Source organism: Nannizzia gypsea, genomic scaffold (genome assembly GCF_000150975.2).
Source record: "Nannizzia gypsea CBS 118893 supercont1.6 genomic scaffold, whole genome shotgun sequence".
Lineage (NCBI taxonomy): Eukaryota > Fungi > Ascomycota > Eurotiomycetes > Onygenales > Arthrodermataceae > Nannizzia > Nannizzia gypsea.
The window spans coordinates 1,655,957-1,674,600 of NW_003345196.1; the positions used below are offsets into that span (position 1 = coordinate 1,655,957).

General features: G+C 52.5%; 8 protein-coding genes across 8 annotated transcripts; 4 read left to right on the forward strand and 4 right to left on the reverse strand.

Moving 5' to 3' along the window:
• Positions 1-662: 662 nt before the first annotated feature.
• On the forward strand, positions 663-3,329 carry MGYG_07238 (hypothetical protein; the record flags this gene model as incomplete). The annotated part of the gene is made up of 4 exons (XM_003171191.1): positions 663-1,706; positions 1,784-2,699; positions 2,806-3,209; positions 3,282-3,329. 4 exons carry the CDS (start codon positions 663-665, stop codon positions 3,327-3,329), a joined length of 2,412 nt encoding a protein of 803 aa, XP_003171239.1.
• A 1,550-nt stretch (positions 3,330-4,879) lies between these two features.
• MGYG_07239 (hypothetical protein) lies at positions 4,880-5,873 on the reverse strand (the record flags this gene model as incomplete). The annotated part of the gene is made up of 2 exons (XM_003171192.1): positions 4,880-5,383; positions 5,454-5,873. The coding sequence occupies 2 exons, from the start codon at positions 5,871-5,873 to the stop codon at positions 4,880-4,882; spliced, it is 924 nt and encodes a 307-aa protein (XP_003171240.1).
• A 367-nt stretch (positions 5,874-6,240) lies between these two features.
• On the reverse strand, positions 6,241-7,569 carry MGYG_07240 (hypothetical protein; the record flags this gene model as incomplete). Its single annotated transcript, XM_003171193.1, has 2 exons — positions 6,241-7,359; positions 7,468-7,569. 2 exons carry the CDS (start codon positions 7,567-7,569, stop codon positions 6,241-6,243), a joined length of 1,221 nt encoding a protein of 406 aa, XP_003171241.1.
• A 506-nt stretch (positions 7,570-8,075) lies between these two features.
• MGYG_07241 (hypothetical protein) lies at positions 8,076-9,822 on the reverse strand (the record flags this gene model as incomplete). The annotated part of the gene is made up of 2 exons (XM_003171194.1): positions 8,076-8,996; positions 9,055-9,822. The coding sequence occupies 2 exons, from the start codon at positions 9,820-9,822 to the stop codon at positions 8,076-8,078; spliced, it is 1,689 nt and encodes a 562-aa protein (XP_003171242.1).
• Positions 9,823-10,713: 891 nt separating this feature from the next.
• Positions 10,714-11,926, reverse strand: MGYG_07242 (hypothetical protein; the record flags this gene model as incomplete). The annotated part of the gene is made up of 3 exons (XM_003171195.1): positions 10,714-11,249; positions 11,330-11,751; positions 11,808-11,926. 3 exons carry the CDS (start codon positions 11,924-11,926, stop codon positions 10,714-10,716), a joined length of 1,077 nt encoding a protein of 358 aa, XP_003171243.1.
• Positions 11,927-13,573: 1,647 nt separating this feature from the next.
• On the forward strand, positions 13,574-15,119 carry MGYG_07243 (hypothetical protein; the record flags this gene model as incomplete). The annotated part of the gene is made up of 2 exons (XM_003171196.1): positions 13,574-13,582; positions 13,743-15,119. The coding sequence occupies 2 exons, from the start codon at positions 13,574-13,576 to the stop codon at positions 15,117-15,119; spliced, it is 1,386 nt and encodes a 461-aa protein (XP_003171244.1).
• Positions 15,120-15,676: 557 nt separating this feature from the next.
• MGYG_07244 (hypothetical protein) lies at positions 15,677-16,174 on the forward strand (the record flags this gene model as incomplete). Its single annotated transcript, XM_003171197.1, has 1 exon — positions 15,677-16,174. The coding sequence occupies one exon, from the start codon at positions 15,677-15,679 to the stop codon at positions 16,172-16,174; it is 498 nt and encodes a 165-aa protein (XP_003171245.1).
• A 582-nt stretch (positions 16,175-16,756) lies between these two features.
• On the forward strand, positions 16,757-17,807 carry MGYG_07245 (hypothetical protein; the record flags this gene model as incomplete). Its single annotated transcript, XM_003171198.1, has 6 exons — positions 16,757-16,905; positions 17,116-17,256; positions 17,296-17,348; positions 17,418-17,514; positions 17,652-17,711; positions 17,771-17,807. 6 exons carry the CDS (start codon positions 16,757-16,759, stop codon positions 17,805-17,807), a joined length of 537 nt encoding a protein of 178 aa, XP_003171246.1.
• Between the last annotated feature and the right edge of the window lie 837 nt (positions 17,808-18,644).

Consider the following 18,644-nt stretch of genomic DNA (forward strand, 5'->3'; position numbering starts at 1 on the left):
TACTCCCCCCTGGCCTCTCTCTCTCTCTCTGCTCTCCCGACGACCTCGACTTCAAACCTCCAGTACATTCACACGCATAACACGCTTGCTTTGGGTCGGCTTTGAACTCGAATTGTCCTCTGGAATACCGCGTGGCCCTTGACGTTGAACCTCCTCTTGATCGGCTTCCTCCGTCCTCCCTTTTTTTTTTTGTTGTTGCTGCTGTCGCCGTTGGGTCTGTTGTCTTGTTTCAGTACTCCGGCTCTTCTTTTTTGTCCAGCGTCTACCAAGGTCTTTTTTTCTTCTACTTTTTTATTACTACCTTCTTCTCCTCCCCAGGTCAGTCTACGTCTTCTTCTTTTCTCTCTGCTCCCTTTTTTTTTCACCAACGTTGTCGTGACCGGCCAAGACGTGTCCTTCTCTCCCGCGTCATAAGCAGCCTCAAATAAAAAAAAAATAAAAATACTAACGACTTTCCCTTTTGGTCACTACAGGCTTCTGCGAAAACTCGCCTCCTCGGACTCGCCAGCCAGCCAGCGTCTCAGCGTCTTCTGCTTCCATCTTCCATCTTCCAGCGTTCTCAGTCTCCAGGCTTCATGGGTAAATCTACCTGAGTTTACCTGCCGTCTCTCCCCTCCCCCCCAGGCACAACACCTCCTATCTCGATACCGGCGTGTATCATCATGGCCGCTCTGGTCCAAACCGTCCCACAGCAAGCCGGCACGATCACCTTGCTGCAGTCTCGCCCTGCTTCCTCCTCTTCCTCTGCTACCTTCACCACCTCTGCACAGCTCCACAACCAGTCTCCGATGGCCCGGAACCAGAATCACGCCCGCTCGTCTAACGGGGGCTCTGGCCCTGGCTCCGGCTCTGGCTCTACCGGTTACCGGCTCGTCCAACCAGTCGCCCCTTATGCCTTCACGGCCACTCCCGGACTGCCTGCAAACTCACAGCGACACACCCAAACTCAAAGTCAGGCGCAGCTGCAGCAGACACAAAACACAATAACCACCACAAACAACAACAGCAACAACAACAACAACAACACCAGCTACCCTGGAACCATCCCTCCACGCACTCACTACTCCTCCACCACCACCACTACTTCCACTACTGCTGGCTCGGTATCCAATTCTACTTCCTCTAATTCTTCCGTTTATTCACACCCTTCCAAGGATGACTCTTCCCTCCTCTCCAAGCGCCAGAACCCTTCAGAACTGACTCTGCGTCCTGTTCCCGCGATCGATCTCTCTCCTCCTGCTCTCCCTCCTCCTTCAGCCTCAGCTTCACCCACTACCGCAAACAAGCCTTCTCCGGACAGATATCGCCGCGGCCAGCGTCGTGGAGACCAGCCTGCCTCCCCCGCTGCAGCCATCTCTACCATAGAGCCTAGCTCTCTTGGCATGGCAACCGCTCAGACTGCCAAATCTCTCACTCCCTCTATCGTTGATATCCCCAGTAGACCGCATCATGCCCGTGGATCCAGTGTTGATGCTGCAGTGACGGATGGTTCCAGTCCTTCCAGCACCGAGCTGGCAAAACGTTACCGCCGCAGAAGCATGGGCAGCATCGATACTGCTGGATTTCTCACCTTTCCTGACTCCCACCCGTCTCCTCACGCAAATGAGATGGCTCTCTCCGAGTTCCCCCTGAGCGGTACTCCGCCTCCTCCAAACTCCATGTCAAAGAATGCTGACACGGCTTCTGTCAACTCCTCTTCTGGCTCAGTAAGTACTAGCTCATGCTCAATTTTATTATCTTATTTTACTTTTCTGCCAGTAACTTTACTCACCGTTCTCGACAGGTTAAGTCTGATAAAGGAGCAGAAACATCCACAACATCTCAACCTACCACCTCAAATAATACTAACAACAACACCAACAATAAAAAAGCTGCGGTGACTCGTCCTACAGAGACATCAAAGCGATCGAGCACTCCTTCTCCTTTGTCGAAACCAGTTAACCTTGATGCTGATGAGACTGTAACGCCCACCACGACTTCAAAATCTACCCCTGACACGAAAAACCAGCCGCCAAAGGTGGCAGAGACCCCCAGCCCGGCCGCAAAACGGCTCATCGAGATCTCAAAGAAAGGCCAAGGAAAGGGAGCAAAGTCACGGCTACGGCGTGCACTCTCCTTCAGCAGCGTTGCCGAGCTGCGTGGTATCTCTAGCCCTGAACCAGCTGTTAGCTCCCCTCGCAAACAGCAGCTAGACGAAGAGCTGGGACCCGAGCAAGCTGCCATTGCAGCCAAGCAGGAAGCCGGTGGACTGGGCGAAAGTATCTACTCTGGCCAGGGTAACGTCTTCACTGGCTCGACAGACAACATCTCCGTCTCCTCAACCGCCTCGTCCGCCTCCATCATGCTCCGCAAAATGGGCAACGGCGTCAAACGATCCACTCGTTCTCTCGTCGGCCTTTTCCGTCCCAAATCAGTCTACAATGCTCCCACGGACACGTCCCGAATCACGGCACCCGTCCCGCAGGTCTCTATGGTAACAGTAGAGGCCCAGCGAGATGCCGTCAACAAAGGACCACCTGTTCTCCCCGATATTGGCGCGGGCATGGGTGCGGCGAAGCAAGAGATTGTAATTGAGCGTCCTCGGTCGACAGAGTCAGATGCTAGTGCCAGTGCAGATCGAAGTGGCAGAAAGAGCATCTTTGGCGGTGACCAGGAGCGTGCCGAAGTCCTGGCCGCAGTTAGAAAGGGCATTCTCAAAAGTACGTCATACTCTCTCCCAACTGATCTACATGTGTTCTTTCTCTTTTTTTCACTCCGCCAATTCTCTCTCTCCCCCTGATCCCGCTCTAACATGTTTTATCACAGAATCAGGCACCAACTCCTCAAACTCCTCCCCCGTCATCCGACCCACAACGGATCTTGCTCCTGTCCCAACTCTACAACGCCCTGAGTCCCAGCGCTCTAGCAGCGCTCCAAGCAGTTCTGCCGGTGACCGTCCCCCACGATCTGGTCACCGACGCACCGACTCCGTCACCATCGAGGGAGAAGACTACTTCCTCCCCGCTGGCCGCTTCACTGGCTCCGGCCAAAGCGCCCCTGGCACCCCACAATCGACTACCGGTCGAAATATTTCTTTCAGTCCTCGAATCCAGTTCCACGATACCTGGCCCAGCGGCGAGTATGATAGACGTGGAGATGTGGCGACATGTAATCGTCTCACCCCTCTGCTTGCCCAGCAGATCAAGGAGGAGCTTAATACTTTCAAAATGGTATGTAGCCACATCTCTCTCGTAACTTTCTTGTATTCTTGACGCCCAGTGCTAACACCAGCGGTTCTTTAGGAGATGGAGGTCCACGAATCTTCCAAAGTCTACACACACTTCTTTTAATGAAACCTTTCTTTGCATATTTGGTGGCGTTCCGTTCCCCAGGACAACGGTCAGGCGTTTCCAAATCCAAATCTGTATCAAATCTGTCGCTCTTTTTTTTTCCCCGCCCTCACCCACCTTCAATCTACCTACCTACCGCCAAATCTGATCCTCCGCTTTCTCACCACAGCTCCGTCAACAGTCCCTTTGTTCTTCACCCTGATTCCGATCTTACCTGAACTTGATCCTGTTTGAACCTGAACTTTTCTTGAACTCTTATCTTACTGTCCTTGTAATGGTTGCGGTCTTCGTCGATTTAGTATGCCTGTTTACTTTTCTTGTTCTTTTTCCTTTCATGTGATTGATTTGATTCGATTTCATTTCAGTTGACTTCACTTGATTTTTCCTGCCTGCCTGCGTATGTGCGAGTGCAAATGGTTACTGTTGCTGAAATAAAGGGACGGGATGGACGGGCACAAGGACGGATTCCAATCTACACACTGACTCCCTACTAGCTTGCTTCTTGCTTGCTTGTTTCTCCTCTAAACTGGCCATCTCCGAGCTGAACTCACCTTTCCTTGTTCTCCTTTTTCCTACTCCCCTGCCCTGCTCCGTCCTGACGAGAACGTGGCGTCGTCTTCATCTCCGGTCGTCGGTCTTCTGCCTTGGCTTGACTGACCGGCTTAAGCTGACTAGTTTAGCTCCTCGTCTCTCTACTGTTTCCTTCAAGTTTAATAACGACGGCGAGAGAATTGTCATGTTCTCCCCATCCGATTCCGATTTTTCCTTGCTTTCCTCTCTTTCGTTCTCCGGCTCTTTCCTTTTCATTTTCCTTCATTACTCTCTTAGAACTCTAGAGTCTCACACATACAGACATACAGACATCCAGTATCGGTCAGCCGAATACCTATTCCGTACCCTCCCTCGCCAAGCTCAAAGCTCAAGACACAAATAAGCGGGAAATTAAGAATACTCCTTGTACCCCGTAGTTCGTCAATAACCAAGCAAGAGTGGAGAATAACGCAAGGGAAAAAAAATTAATTGAGAGACCAAACTTTTTAAATTAATTTCATCCATCCACCGGTAACGCTGAGGCTGACGTTCGCATCACGACTGTCCTATGATCCTGCAATTATAAGAGGCGATGTTATAAGTACTACGGACCCACTTGAACCGCACCGACCCAGTTAATTGAGTTTTGTGTAATTTTACGCTTATTCCAACCGGCCGGCGAGAGCCGCGCTCGGTTACCTCGTGTATTTAACTGTGTTTATTGGTGGGCGTGTAATTATACTAGCCGCGTAAACCTTGCGCTAAGCGAGGAGATTCGTTAGTTGGTGATGCATCAGAATGATGCTTCTTCAGGAGATCTTCACAATAAGAAATCACTTGGTATGAGATTATTCGTATATTATTGTATTTTACCTCTACTAACTAAGCAATAAATGGTAGTGTGCTGAGTATGAAGACTCTATGATACTTACTGATGAGAACAATACAAAGAGGATTGGAATTCCTCTGGGCAATGGACTTTAAAAAGGTAATCGCATCTAAGCGCTTAGGTGTTGAATTTACCATTTCTCGCAGATACCAGTGAGAGAAACAGCGTCGTAGAGGGTAGAAGTCGATGAAGCGAGCGAGGTACCGATGGGACGGTAGATTTGGACCGTACCACTGACCATGTCTAAGAGAATATACTCGTTCTCAGCCACGATGGAACGCGCTCGACCGTTCTGCTCGATTACAATGAGCTTGCTTTCTTCCAGCTTCAGCCCGACTATTACAGCCGTATGGGCATTGAATCGAACGTTCTCCTCCTGCCGTACTAGACTAGCTAGAGCAAGACATGTGGTTCTAAACCGCCCATCAGCTAGCTCCAGAATATCACCTGGTCGTATACTGGTTATGGGAACGTGTTGGAGTATACCACTTTCATACGTGATGGGATAATCGGCCGAAGCATGCCATTCGAATATCAATCGTCCATGAGTCCGTCCAGTACTTAACACGGTTGGCTCTCTGCTTTGTTGTAATGCCTTTTTACCAGCGTGCTCTAGAGCCTTGTACGCTAGGGTCTAGCACTCGCCGTCTCCGATAGTAAGGCCGGTGTTCTGCCTACAATACGACAGGATATGCGGTGCGTACCATTCCGATGCCAGCTGGAGATCTTCCTCCTTCACATCTTGGTTTAGGCTTATGGATGTGGTGGTAGGACGAGGCTGGGTGGATATGTTCTTTACCTCGCCTTTCATTGTCTCGTTGAGCGAGGCCGAGTTCCAGCGTACGCGGATCTTGGTTATTACCTCGCTGGGCCCGGGGGGATGGACATCGGATTCCTCGTCGGCCCATACCACGGCGCCGATGAAGGAAGGTGTGATCCATGCTACCGTCTAGTGAGGCGCTGGGAGTACATTCCCAGGCGTAATCTGCGTTGAGGATTGTGCTGAGTTGTCGGAGAGCAGGGTAAGGGAATCTTAGACTTGGGCCAATGAACCAGTGTGTTTCGAGGGATAAGGGGATGGCTGATTCATTCTTGAAGAGGCTCTTGTTCTTTGGTTGGGCCATATCGGTACGGGTGTGATGTTGATGTTGATGTTATGTGAAATTGAGTCTTGCTGCTGGTAGTTTTTAAAAGAGGCTATCATTCCACTTCACTTGCATGGAGCAAGGGTAGCGGTGATAAGATATTAATTTCTAACTGTGATTCTCTTCTCGGTGACAGGCAAGTAAGTAAGTGAAGTAGGTATACGAACAACGACGCAAGAGCAAGAAGAATACCAAACAAATACAGAACCGAATTGAACAACACCCCAACGGAAGCAGAACCACAAGCAAAAAAAGACGCAAAATACAAGCATGCATGCTCCCTACTCCATCAAATGTATATTGCAGCAACAGCAGAAGTATATGAAGAAAAAGAGAATAATCTCGACTACCGCGGCTTGGTATTCAGGGGCAACGGGGGCGGGGAGGGTGAATGAGAGTGAGACTGGCCGACTGCATTCGATGTCAACGAGCCCGGCTTCATCGGTGGCGGAGGAGGTGGAGGCTTTCTCTTGTTTAAATCGGTGGCTGAACCGGTGTTTGAATGTGTATGTGTGTACGGGTGATTTGGATGTGCAGGTGGAGGTGGAGGCGGAGGAGTAGCCGCGGCATGCTGGTATTGGCCCTGCCCTTGCTGCTGGGGTTGTTGCCCCGGCTGTTGTTGAGGGTAAGCAGGAGACTTCTGGTCCTCGATGAAGTTGTTTATCTTTTTAGAAATGCCGTATTTCTGATCGAAACCGCTAAGTTTGTTCATGCCTGCTTGGATATGGTCGTTGTGGCGTTCGCGGAAGGAGTTGAGGGATGTGTTTGATGTTGTCCGCTCTGTTGAGGCACGTTGTGGAGGAGGAGGAGGAGCTTGTTGCTGTTGCTGTTGCTGGGTGGAAGGTGGAGCCGAAGCAGGCGGAGGCGGTGGAACGGAGCGGTTCATCTGGCTGAATCGCTGTTGGAGTTCGCTCTGGGCCACCGAGGCTGCTGCCTGGGTTACCTGGGGTGGAACAGAAACCGACGAGCCGTGGTGCTGTGTTTGAGACTGGTTCGTAGACTTGTTGATGCCGAATGCGGGCACGGACACACCCGCGGCACCTAGTCTGTTGGCTGCAGCGGATGCAGCGGTAGAGATACCAGCAGCCCCAGCAGGAGTAGCAGCCAGTTCGTATGCAGGCGGAGGCGAGTCGTACGTGGTACCAGCACCAGCACCAGCACCTGCGTGATCCAACTCCGAACGACGAGGAGGCAATCTCGGCGGTAGAGACGGCCTACTTTGTCCCTGACCCTGTCCGTGTCCCAACGTCTCGGTTGACCTTCTAGGTACGGGCGGCGGAGCAGGTTTGGCACCGGCACCGACACTATGTGTACCGCTCTGTTGTTGTTGCTGCTGCTGAGGCTTCCCCCTTTGCGGCGGCGGTCCAAATGTTGCTGGGTCCTTAAGGCTTGATATCGGTTGACTCGCGCGGGGGGCAGGGGCCGTACCGCCTCCAGTGCTTTTACCTTTCCCCATCCATCCCGCCTAGGCGTGAGACATTAGCACAACTCTTGTCACTGTGTGTTAAGTGGCATGGGATGAGATGGTATGTATGTAGGTGTGTGTGTATGTATGTATGGGTGGCAGACGTACGACCTGGTTGATGCCCTTGAAGTCGCCTCTCCAGCTCTCGCGGCCGCCGTCGTTGCCCTTGGGGTGCCAGCCCTCCTTGACGAGGCCCTTGAAGCCGCTCATTGGGGTGTGTATGGGCGTGAATATGTGTGCGTGTGTGTATCTCCGTCGTAGAGTGTCGGTCTCCTGCCGGTGGTTTGTTCGTGTCGGTGTCTGTTGGTTTGCGTTTTGCTGGCGGACAGAAAGTTGGCGGATGGAGTCGAGTTTCTTATTTCTGATTACATAAGCCAAGCTGACGTTAGCTGTCACATGACACGTTACGTCATACTAAATATTAAAAATAGAAAGAAGCAGAAGTAGAAGTAGTAGGAGTAGGAGTAGATTAAGGGTAAGAAGTAAGAATACAATGACGAGAACAGCTTTTAAAACCAGAGCATGCCAGCCCGCCCGCCCATCCGTAGCCATTCGTAGAAACATAAGCATAAAATGATAAGTGTGATCCTGAGCCAACTTTTACCCGCAGCGCCGAATATATTAGGGAAAAGCAAGAAAAGAAAAGAAACAACCATGAAAAATAAGAGGAAAAAGGAAGGAAGAAGAAGAAGTGAAAAAGAAAGGAGAACGTGGGATTAATGGCGTCTGCCGATCTTCTTCTTCCTACGCTGGGAGTGAGATGGCGAAGAAGCAGCCGCTTCTTTGTCGAGGTTTAACGCGGTAGAGTCCTCCGGATGGCTGTCAATGTCTCTTTCCTGGGCGTTCATAACGTCCTTGAGATTCGCTTCGTACTTTTGTTCCTGTGTAGCTGTGTCTACATCAGTGGCAGTAGAAGTGGCGGTAGAAGTGGCAGTGGCTGGCTGGGTGATTTCTCTCTCAGCGATGCGCTGCTTCCGGTTGAGCAAGTCGAGGGCGTTAGCTTCGTAAGCCTTCTCTGGTCTGGGGGTGGAAGTTCCGGAACAAGGCCCATCGGAGGTGTTTCCATGCATCTCGTTGACGGCCTTGGTGATCTCGCGGGTGACATCCTTGATAGCCTTTTCGGCTGCATGGTGCTGGTGCTCGTTGGTGCGGCGAAGGTACGAGCGGATGAAGAAGCGGACAAACAAGAAGGTAAGAGGCAAGAGATAGACAAGGTTAAGCCAGATGGCAAATGCTTGGCCCGAAGTGTTTATGCAAGGGACGGAAGCCTGGTGAGTTTCCTGGCGGAGTTCGCGGTGGTTGATGAGTGCGTGGGCGGCGTGGGTGCCGTCGGGGCCGAAGAGGGTGCGGTTGGCCGAGAGGACGTTGGAGGCGACCCCTTCTGCGCCTGCAGCCCGGAAGGCGAGCTTCTTGAGCCATGGGAAGAGGCCCGAGGTGTGCTCTGCCGGGATGGTTTCGGTGAGAGGGCGGAGGGCGACGGGGTGGGCTTCCTGGACGGGGACGGAGTAGGTGAAGAAGAGGTGAGCCGCGGCGAGGAGGGTGCCAACTACAAACTGGGCAATCTGCATCGTGGTGAGAGAGCGCTTGATCCTGGTGGGCACCTTAACCCTCAGTGCCGTCAATGTATAATACGTATACTACAGTCTTATTAGCATTTTGCATCAGTGAAAAAGAGAGAGAGAGAGAGAGAGGTACCATCATGGCGTGGATGAGAGAGTTGAAGAGGGCAAAGATCCAGATGGGCGAGGCCATGTATCTGATGCCAGCCCACATGCACATCATGGCCCCCGCGTGGTGGTATGTCTGCAGAGTCGAGGAGCGCTTGCCCTTGACCAGGATGATGGCGGTGTCGAGCACTTCGTAGAACTTGGAGAGGTAGAAGAGGAAACCAAAGTAGCCGAGCCCGCTGTTCCAGAGACGGCCGACATCCGTGGCATCAGGGAATCCCTCGGGAGTGAGGTGGTATCCAGAGTCCGGGTTGGTCATGGTCCAGCGGTGGGCAGCGGTGTCGTAGACGGCAGCATTGCCGAGTCCGCGGGGCCCATTGATCTTGCAGAGACAGTCTACGATGGCGGCAGCGCGTCCGGAAGAGGCAGAGGCGGCAGCGTCCGGCCAGGAGAGACGAAAGGCGCGGATCATGCCGAGAAAGGTCCAGAGGGAGTAGACGGCGAGGAAGACATTGTGCAGCACGACAAAGAGCTTGAAGGGGCGGGTCTTGCTGATGGCCCAGGGACGGTAGTCTCTCTTGCGATTGAGGCGGTTGATGCAGGAGACGGTGACTGCGTAGGTCGCGGCGATGGCGAGGGGCACCAGGGGCTGCAGGAGAGCCGAGTAGAGGCGCGGCGGGACGTTGAAGGGGCGGTGCCAGGAGAGCGACTCCGGGGCGGGCGGGAGGACGGCGGGGCGGGAGTCGGGCGGAAAGGCGAAGAGGGCGGAGGGCGGAAGGCGGAAGTCGACAGTCATTCTGCCGGTAGACGCGAAGACGACGAAGACTACAAAGTGCAGCCAAAAGTAGCAGCAGTTGGTGGATGCAGAGGAAGAGGAGGACGGCGAGAGAATAATCAGATTAAGATAAAGGACGAAGAGAGAGAAGATAAAGAGAGAGAAGAGACTAGGAAAGAGGCGAGGAGGCGAAGGCGAGTTTAGTAAGAAGGAAAGCCGACTTGTTGGGACGCAAAGAAGCCGAGAAGCTGCCAGCAGAAGTTGACTAGCAGAAGTACTAGGTAGACTATGAGAGCAGCAGAAGAGAAGCAGGTGAAGAGACAAGGATCTAGAGTCTAGACGTTGAGTCTCGTCTTTGGGGTATCTTTTGGTCTCTTCCTTCTATGTGTGTCTGTCCCTTTTGGGTATCTGGTCTTGTGTCTTCCTCTCCTTCCTCCTTCTTCCTTCTTCCTTCTTCCTTCTTCTTTCTTCAACATCGCCTTTTATCTTCTTCCCCTTCTCCTTCTCTTTCTACCTGCCACCTGCAACTTGCAACTTCTTCATCTTCTTCTCCGTCTTCTCCACCCCAAGGCCTTTTTTGTTGGGACGTTTGTTGGGCCGAGGCAAAAGAAGCGAGGAAGACGGAAGGACGGGAAGTTGCATGAGGCAAGACAGGGAAGACGCTCTTAGTCAGGAGAAGCTGGTCGGTGGTTGGTTAGTGGTTAGCGGCCTACAAGGGACGAAAGGAAGAAGAAAGCGTGGAAGAAGTTGACGAAGAAGAAAAGGTCGTTACTCGTGGCTAGTTATATATACAGACATGGGTATAGACAGGACAGAAAGGAACACAGAAAGAGAGTGGGATTAAGAGGGAGCGAGAGCGAGAGTGAGATGGAGATGGAGAGTGAGATTGAGTGAGAGATCGAGAGGGTGAGGCTACGGCTTGTCGACGGAGGGAAGACGCGGGAGGCCGGACTCCCAGCGCTCGAGGTCGATGCCGCCGTCGGGCGCGTCCCCCTTGCTCTGCTGGCGGAAGGGCGACCACCAGGACGGGCCGGAGGAGGCGCTCTGGGACAGGGGCCCGCCGCCAGAGGTGCCGCCGGAGGTGCCGCCGGAGGAGATCGGGGTCGCGGTCGAGGCCACCCAGCGCGCCAGCATGGGGAAGAGGTCGCGCAGCAGCGACCAGGTCATGGGCAGGCAGGTCACCAGGATGCTGACGGTGGCCTCGCGCATGTACCAGTTCATGTAGACGTACGAGATCAGCCAGGGCACCAGGCAGTACATCTTCGTCAGGATGGCCGCGATGACGATGAAGATGCCCATGCCGAAGACGAACAGCAGGATCATCTTCTGCTTGCGTGGCAGCCGCAGCGTCATGAACAGCGGGATCGCGATGGCCAGCATCAGCAGGTCCGACGAGATCGCGAAGATGCCCTGTATAATACCATACGCCTGGTACGACGAGCATTGCGCTGTTCTCGTTAGCTTTGTCATCTACGAAACAACTTATATATATACATATATATAAAAAAGAAGAAAAAGAGAGACGTACGCTGGTCGATGGGCGGAGGGATGGCCCAGTAGAGGTGCAGCGGGCGGCACAGGAGAAAGAGAGCCATCTCGGTGCCGAAGAAGCCCAGGACGAGCCAGACGGTCAGGTACAGCACCAGGCGCTCCTGGCTCAGCCCTTCCATGATCCGCCGGTACAGCACGATCATGCAGCCCTTCAGCGTCCACGTCGTCACTATCATCGCATGTTCAGCCACAAACACCCATTTGGCGCCCTGGATGCGCTTCTGCCGGGTCTCGGGCGTGAGCTTCTTAATGTCATCGGGCGTCAGCAGGTTCGAGCCGCCCATGAGGATGATTTCGTTGAGCGCGACGCAGAGCAGCGTGTAGAAGACCGCGGCTACCACCACCATGTAGTCGTCCAGCTGCAGCCCCCGGATGCCCATACGCCGGATTCTCGCTATGCTATATCCATCTTGTTAGACACTTTCTTGACCGGAAAAAGAGAGGATAGAAGTTACCTTCTGAGGACGATGACTGCGATGCCGGCGCCGTAGAGGCCCCATGATTCTCGTTGAAAGTCCCGCGCATAGGCAGACGAAGTGTCCAGTCCTGCTTCTGGTACAAAGGTTGGACTCATTGATCTCCCATGCTACCCTGTCGTATATCTCACATAGCCTGCAGAGAGCTCGACCGTGACACTGATATGTATATAAATATAAATATATACTCTGATATATAATATTACATATATAAGATATATGTACCTTTTGAAGATGGTTATTATATATATATAACAGCAATTATTTATTTATTCTCCGGGGAGAAGAGGGAGGGCCTCGAGCGTGGCGATCTATCGACTTAAAAGGCGCTGCCAGCTGTCCGTCCACATAAGGATACGCCATATAGATCGGGGGGGAACGGCAAGCAAAAAAGCAAGGAAGGGCCACACACCGCAGCAGCAGCGTTCCCGTGTGAGCCATCAGATGCCGTAGCGAGGGATGCCAAAAAAACTTATCGGCGCCGCTCACCTGGGGCCCGGGGGTCAGTCTCCCCGTCTATTGGCCATCTCTGGCGTCTTGTATCTGTATCTTGACCTGGCGCTCCCTCTGCAGCGAAGTATAACCATGTGGATGGAGAGCGCAGATGGCGGTGGCGCGTCTAAAAGCGGGAATGATGGGACAGGTCGCCTAGGGGAAGGTGAGCGTCCTGGCCTGTTAGCGAAAACGAACCTGCTCGATCTTCAGCCTGGCCCGGCAGTCTAGCCTGGACCTTGACCCCTGGCTGCATATGCTCACTGCTAACCAGTTGTCTGCTTCGGCGTCTCCGCTGTCTCGTTGGTGGAGGAGGTCGTCGTCGTCGTCGTCTCTCTCTATATACTCACTTGTATTCTTATACTTACATATGCCTTATGCCTTACCGTCTTGGGTGTGTTGTTGTCGGTGTTCTGCGCTGTCCTGCCATTGGCTGCGGCTGACGCTACGCTGGCCAACGAGAATTAGTCGTCTTCAGCCAATAAGACAAGCTCTCTCGGCATTATCCGGGCTGCCAAAACTCCCTCCCCTAATCTATCCACGATCTTCGTCTTTTGTCTTTCGTCTTCAAACTTCATCTTCATCATTGGCAATCGGTCAAACGTCAACAGGAACTCAACGCAGGTACCGACGAACCGAGTATCAGCCTCGTCCAGTTCCCAAGGTCGGCAGGGCTGCCGGCTCAAGCTATGGGTTTTAGCTACACATGGTCCCCGAGCTAAGTCATGCTAAGTAGACTGCACCCTAAGCCACTGGGCCCTGCTTGGCCTCAGCCGCCGCTCCTCCAACTTCCCACTTCCCGTCCCCCACGGCTGCTCGTCCCGTCTGCGCAAGAGCCCGCCAAAGCCTACCAAGCTATCGACGGCCTCCCAGCGTAAAAGTTGGAGTATAAATATACACACGAACCACGCTAGCTCGTTAACTAGGCTCTTGCGTGGACGAAAGTAAACTTATATCGAACCTTGGTCGTCCCGTCCAGGGTCTCTCGGCGGTGTGTGCTCGCTTGCACCACTCTCGCGCTCCTCGCCTAAGCGGATCGCTAGTGCTTCTCTCAAGCATATGATATATGTTCCGTACTCCTACTTAAGTACAAGGGAGGTCGCCGTCTGCTTTTTAGGGCTGGTCACCGGCGTATCTACCTAACTAACACTTACTAACTCAGTAGCGAATTTAAAGTAGCTAACTACTTACATAGTTACCCTCTGGCCGGGTGTCGATGAGTGGCTTGCGGCGGTTCCACGTCAAGTCGAGACATGGCTGTGGTCAGTGCAAGAAGAGGCGGGTCAAGGTAACTATAACTTATCTATATTATGCCCTTTATATATATATTTTTTTTGGCTTCCCTTTTCCTTTTGTGTTAGTTTAACTATCTCAGATAAACGATGCTTGTTCGACTTTTGCTGATAGAGGCGGTGGGTTTAGTGCGATGAGCAGCCTCCGACATGTGGTGGTTGTGCGAAGAGAGGCTTGCAGTGCGACTATCAGGAGCTTGTACCTGCCAAAAAGGAGGCAAACCCGTCCTCCTCGTCGTCCTCTGCCTCCTTTTTCTCCTCCTCCTCTTCCCCCTCTGGCTTATCCCTGGTGAAGGCGGCTTCCGATGAAAAGGGCGTGATATTCGAGTTTCATCCTTTGACACGCCTGGTCGGCGGTGGTGTTGGTGGCACTTCTGGCCAGGCCCACGACAAGCTAACACCCTATTATACCCCCCACACTAACATCCCTATTCGTACTTCACCGTCATCATCTCTAAGTCCCTACGTAAACCTCACGGACCAGGACTTGTTCCTACTGCACCACTACAGGACCACAGCATGCCATACCCTCTTCCACCACGGCGACCACCGTAAGGGCCAGATCTGGCAGCATCTGGTCCCCGAGCTGGCTCGCATATACCCCTTTGTCATGCACAACATCCTCTCCCTCGCTGCAATGCATCTCGCTACCGTCCAGCCGCATATGCTGCAAGAATACACTCTCCTCGCTGCCAAACACCAGTCACATGTGATCAAAGCCGCCCAGGCTCGTGTGGCAAGTCAACAGGTAAACAGGGAAAACTGCAGTGCCGTTGTGATTTGTTCGAGCCTGCTGCTTATCTACGAACTCGCCATCCTGCACCCGTCGTACTTTGTATCGACGCGGGCATCCGCATCACCTTCTTCCACCGCCTCTTCTTCCTCTTTTTCGTCCTCTTTTTCGTCCGCTTCTTCTTCTTCCGTTTCTTCGTCCTCCTCCTCGTCCTCCTCTTCTTTACCGGTAGATGAGATTGTACAGAAGATGCTCGTCATGCGTCGTCTGGTTGGACTGTGGAACATAAGTATGCCCCTTTTCAGCCAGGGACCGGCTCGTTCCCTGCTATGCACCGGGAAGCCTGACCTGACTAGTCCACTAGCGGTGGAAGTACGTCTGTCTCTTGATCGGGTGCTGGCAGCTAGTAACACTCATGTAACCGACAGGCAGCAAAGGAACGCATACAGGGCCGCAGCTGACTCGCTTTGGCTCTGCTTCGAGTACTGTGTCTTGTCAGCTCCCCCAGACTGGTTCAGAGGCCTGGCATGGCCAAATATGGTCTCTACACGCTTCATGGCTGCGTTGGTAGAGAGGGAGCCCCTGGCTTTGGTGCTGGTTGCTCACTACTGTGCCCTGCTGTTTCTGCATCCGGGTGGCTGGTGGATGCACGGGTGGCCGCAGCCGCTGCTCACCTCCTTAGTTGGCGCCGTTGTCGCAGATGAGAGTGACCCAATTTCTCCTACTAAGGATCTGTTTGCCTGGCCGGCGAAGGTCATTGGTCTTACCATATAACGGAACGGCATACTTCGGCTAATGTGCTTGATATATTAGTATGTACATATGTACGCGTATATATATAGATGAATACCAGCTCCTGGTAGACACACTGACCAATGCTGCACCTCGTTCAGGGGTTATTCCGACGTCTCCGATCCTGCTGCAGCCCCGTCAACAACACGAACGGCTGCCTGCATGAGGGGTCAGAGTACATACGGGCGCTGAGAGACAGAAAAAGCGGATGAAGGCCCCAAAGAGGGAAGTCCTCATAGTCAGACAGCCTTCCTCTGTGACTGATAAATACCTGGTCACTGCAAGCTGGACAGTAATCCTCTGCGCGTAGCGAAACATCTTCTCCATCTGCCTACCTAGTTGACTACCTGCCTGCCTACCAACCAACCAACCAACCTACCAACCCCAAGTCACTCCAACCAACAGCGACTACCACAGCAAAAGTTATCTCTCGCCAGGGGGGGTCTAGCTACCATCTCCCTCCCGCCCCACACAGCACACAGCATACACACGCGTGTATATAACTCCACATCACCTCTTGAGCTGGGGGAAAGATGACCATGACTCTCGACAACGGTGTCAGAGTGCAAAGGAAAGGGGTGTACATGCTTCTTCGCAAAACCACAACAACAGCAGCCTCTATCGACACCCCGTACCACTGGGGGGTGTTGATTGCCACGAGCGAAAAGACAGGAGCCTTCTTCCATCAGAAACGCAACAGGGACAAGTGGACTCTGGCACTCGAAATCGAAAACATCAGCACCTCCCTGAACCTTCTCTGCGCCTTGAAGATTGGTGCCGTGGAGGACTGCTCCAGCTCCTGGATGAGTGCCATCGAGGCCTGTATGCGCCAAACTGAAGTCAGGGGATATCTCACCTTCCGCACCTGGGCCCTGGCTGCGGCATTCGAGCTCGCGGATGGAGGGTTCATCGGCATGCTTCCATCCTGGGACGAGATTGCCAAAGTAGATGCCGAGGCGAAGGTGCTCGCGGGCGATGCGTGCTCGGATGGCAACGTCAAAGTCGGCACGAGTGTTGCAGCACGTCTTGATAACTAGGCAGTTAACTGACCGGCTATCAAAGGCAGCTGGGGTGATCAATTGCGACGCAGCAAAGAGTATGTCAGAGTGTCATATCCCGGGTGAGATACTTGGTTCTCCTGTTGTTAATTACCTGTTAGTTAACTACATGGGATCGCTAGTTATAGTTATAGATCTGTCAACTTTGAATCCATCAACCGTTCTCATTCTCCACTTGCATGACTCTCAGACTCTGGTTAACTTAACTAGATATAGCCAGCTACCTTGATCTTGATATGTGATTATACTGGTAATGCCGGCCACTCGAGCAATGGGGAGTAGAAGAATACACCGTAGACCCAGCAGCACCCAACCGTCATCCACTGATTGAAAGTCTTTTTTGCAGCCTTCATATAGCCTGTCTGCTCATTGCATCATATCATCCTTGCCACTTAGCCAACTAGCTAGTTAGTTAATTCGCACCAGCTGGCTGGGCATGGAGCCTATATATACTTATTGCTAGCAGCATCCGCAGCTTGTCAACTACCAACGTACGCTGGGACGGTTGACCGACTAGTTAGAATATTTAGTAGATACCACATAAATACCCAAAGAGTCAAGATGCCAGACCAGCCGCCGACGTACGTAGAATACCCCCCAGACGAGTCCATCGTCCTCAGCAAGATCGAGGAGCAGCTCTGCCAGCGATCGATGCGTGGAGTGTCTGCACAGGAATGCCACGTTCACAGCAGTGAATCTCTGCTCGGCGTGTAGGTACAAGGCCACCACCTCCTCGGCCCTGGATGCATGTCCTTCCTCTATTCCCCCACCAGGACAGCAGGACAGGACCGCGCAGTGTTGCTCCGCGTTCCTTCCACGCGGCCGCCGCCTCTGACCTCTCCATGTTCTTCTTTCTCTCCTCCTCCCTCCTTTTCTCCCTCATTTGCTTCTTCATCCATGCGGCATCAAAATACACACAGTGACCTACATATCATAACCCGGAGAAAGTGTTCAATCATTAAATATGCAACATTCGCCATCGTCGCTGCTGCCTCCGGCGTTATCAGTGCCGTTTTTACGGTCCGCCAGTCCTGGCAGTCAGTCACGTCCAAAACCCATCAGTGAGCAGATGGAAAAGCTAACACCCATCGGATATTTAGGTCCAAGAACGCCATCCAACTCTCCCAGGAGGCGCAGCGGAGCGTCGAGAGAGGTAAGTATTCCCCCTAAGCTTAAGCCCCAGATTGAGCCCTAGCGCTAACTGCGTATTTGGAAAATATAGAAGGCCTCGAGGGACGTGAAAACGTCTCGTCTCTGTCCTCCTGCTGCCATGAACTTAACCTGCTTGAACAGCAGCATTGCCCTCTCTCCTCCTCCCAGTACCCTTTTTTTATTCATTATATTCTCCTAGCCTTTATTGTTATTCTTTTTATCATGAAAATCTCCCCATACGAAGCCAGGTACACGCTCTGTTTTTGTCCATACTCAAGAGGGCCTATACTAACTGCTCTTATAGGGTCCTAGTTAACGAGTCCTGGGGGCTCGAGCTTGCATGGGTTAAAGTATCAGATCCTGGGTAGGTCTCCCCCTTAGCCATATGGATAGAGAGGTCGCTAACTAAAGGGGTCTATCTAGTGCGATTTTGAGGGAGATTGTTGGAATATTCCATTAGCTACAACTCGCACTCATTTACCCAAGGATTCCTTGCGGCAGTTAGGCCTTTTTGTCCCTTGTGGTCCGACAGAAATTAGAGACGGAGTTAATGAAATTCGTGATGGTGTTAACGACCTCAACAGGCGCCAGCCCTGTGATTGTGATGGTTGCGTCCGCAACTAGGATGTAACCAGGCTATGCCATAGCATTCGCTGAGCGGGCAAAGTGCTGATGTACTGCATCCATGGGCTTGACACGATCGCTTTGTCCTACCCGGCATGCTCTTTGTTCCCGAGCATGACTGCGTTACTCAAAACGCTGGCAGTAACCTCCTGTTTCTTCCCCAGGCATAGCCTTGCGGCACGGTGGAAATCGCCTTCGGGGCATATATACATATTGCTCATGGCCGTGGTGTGATGGTTTATTCGCTTCTCTAAAGTTCAACTGCCCCGTTAGTTACCCCGAGACCACCACGTCATAAATACCTAACATATCTTCCAGCAAGCACATCAGGGAGTTACAAATGTACGTGTGTTGCTTTCCAGGTGACGGTATCTCCGGATCACCGCCAATGTTGTAAGTGAAAGCCTGTCGCCCTGAATACCCTCCATTTACTAGATGTTGACAACCAGTATGTCATATAGCTCACCGTTGCCGATATTCGTATCCTTATCTAGAACGACTTTATACACTGTCAAACCGCCGCCCCGAAAGAAGGCCAAAGAGCCGCGACCCACACGTACCGTTCGTGGGGAGACTAAAGCGATAAGACTGAAACGGTCGATACAAAATATATTTAAATGGAAAGACATTAAGACACCTTCACGCCAGCGGTACGCTTATCAAAGATTGGAAT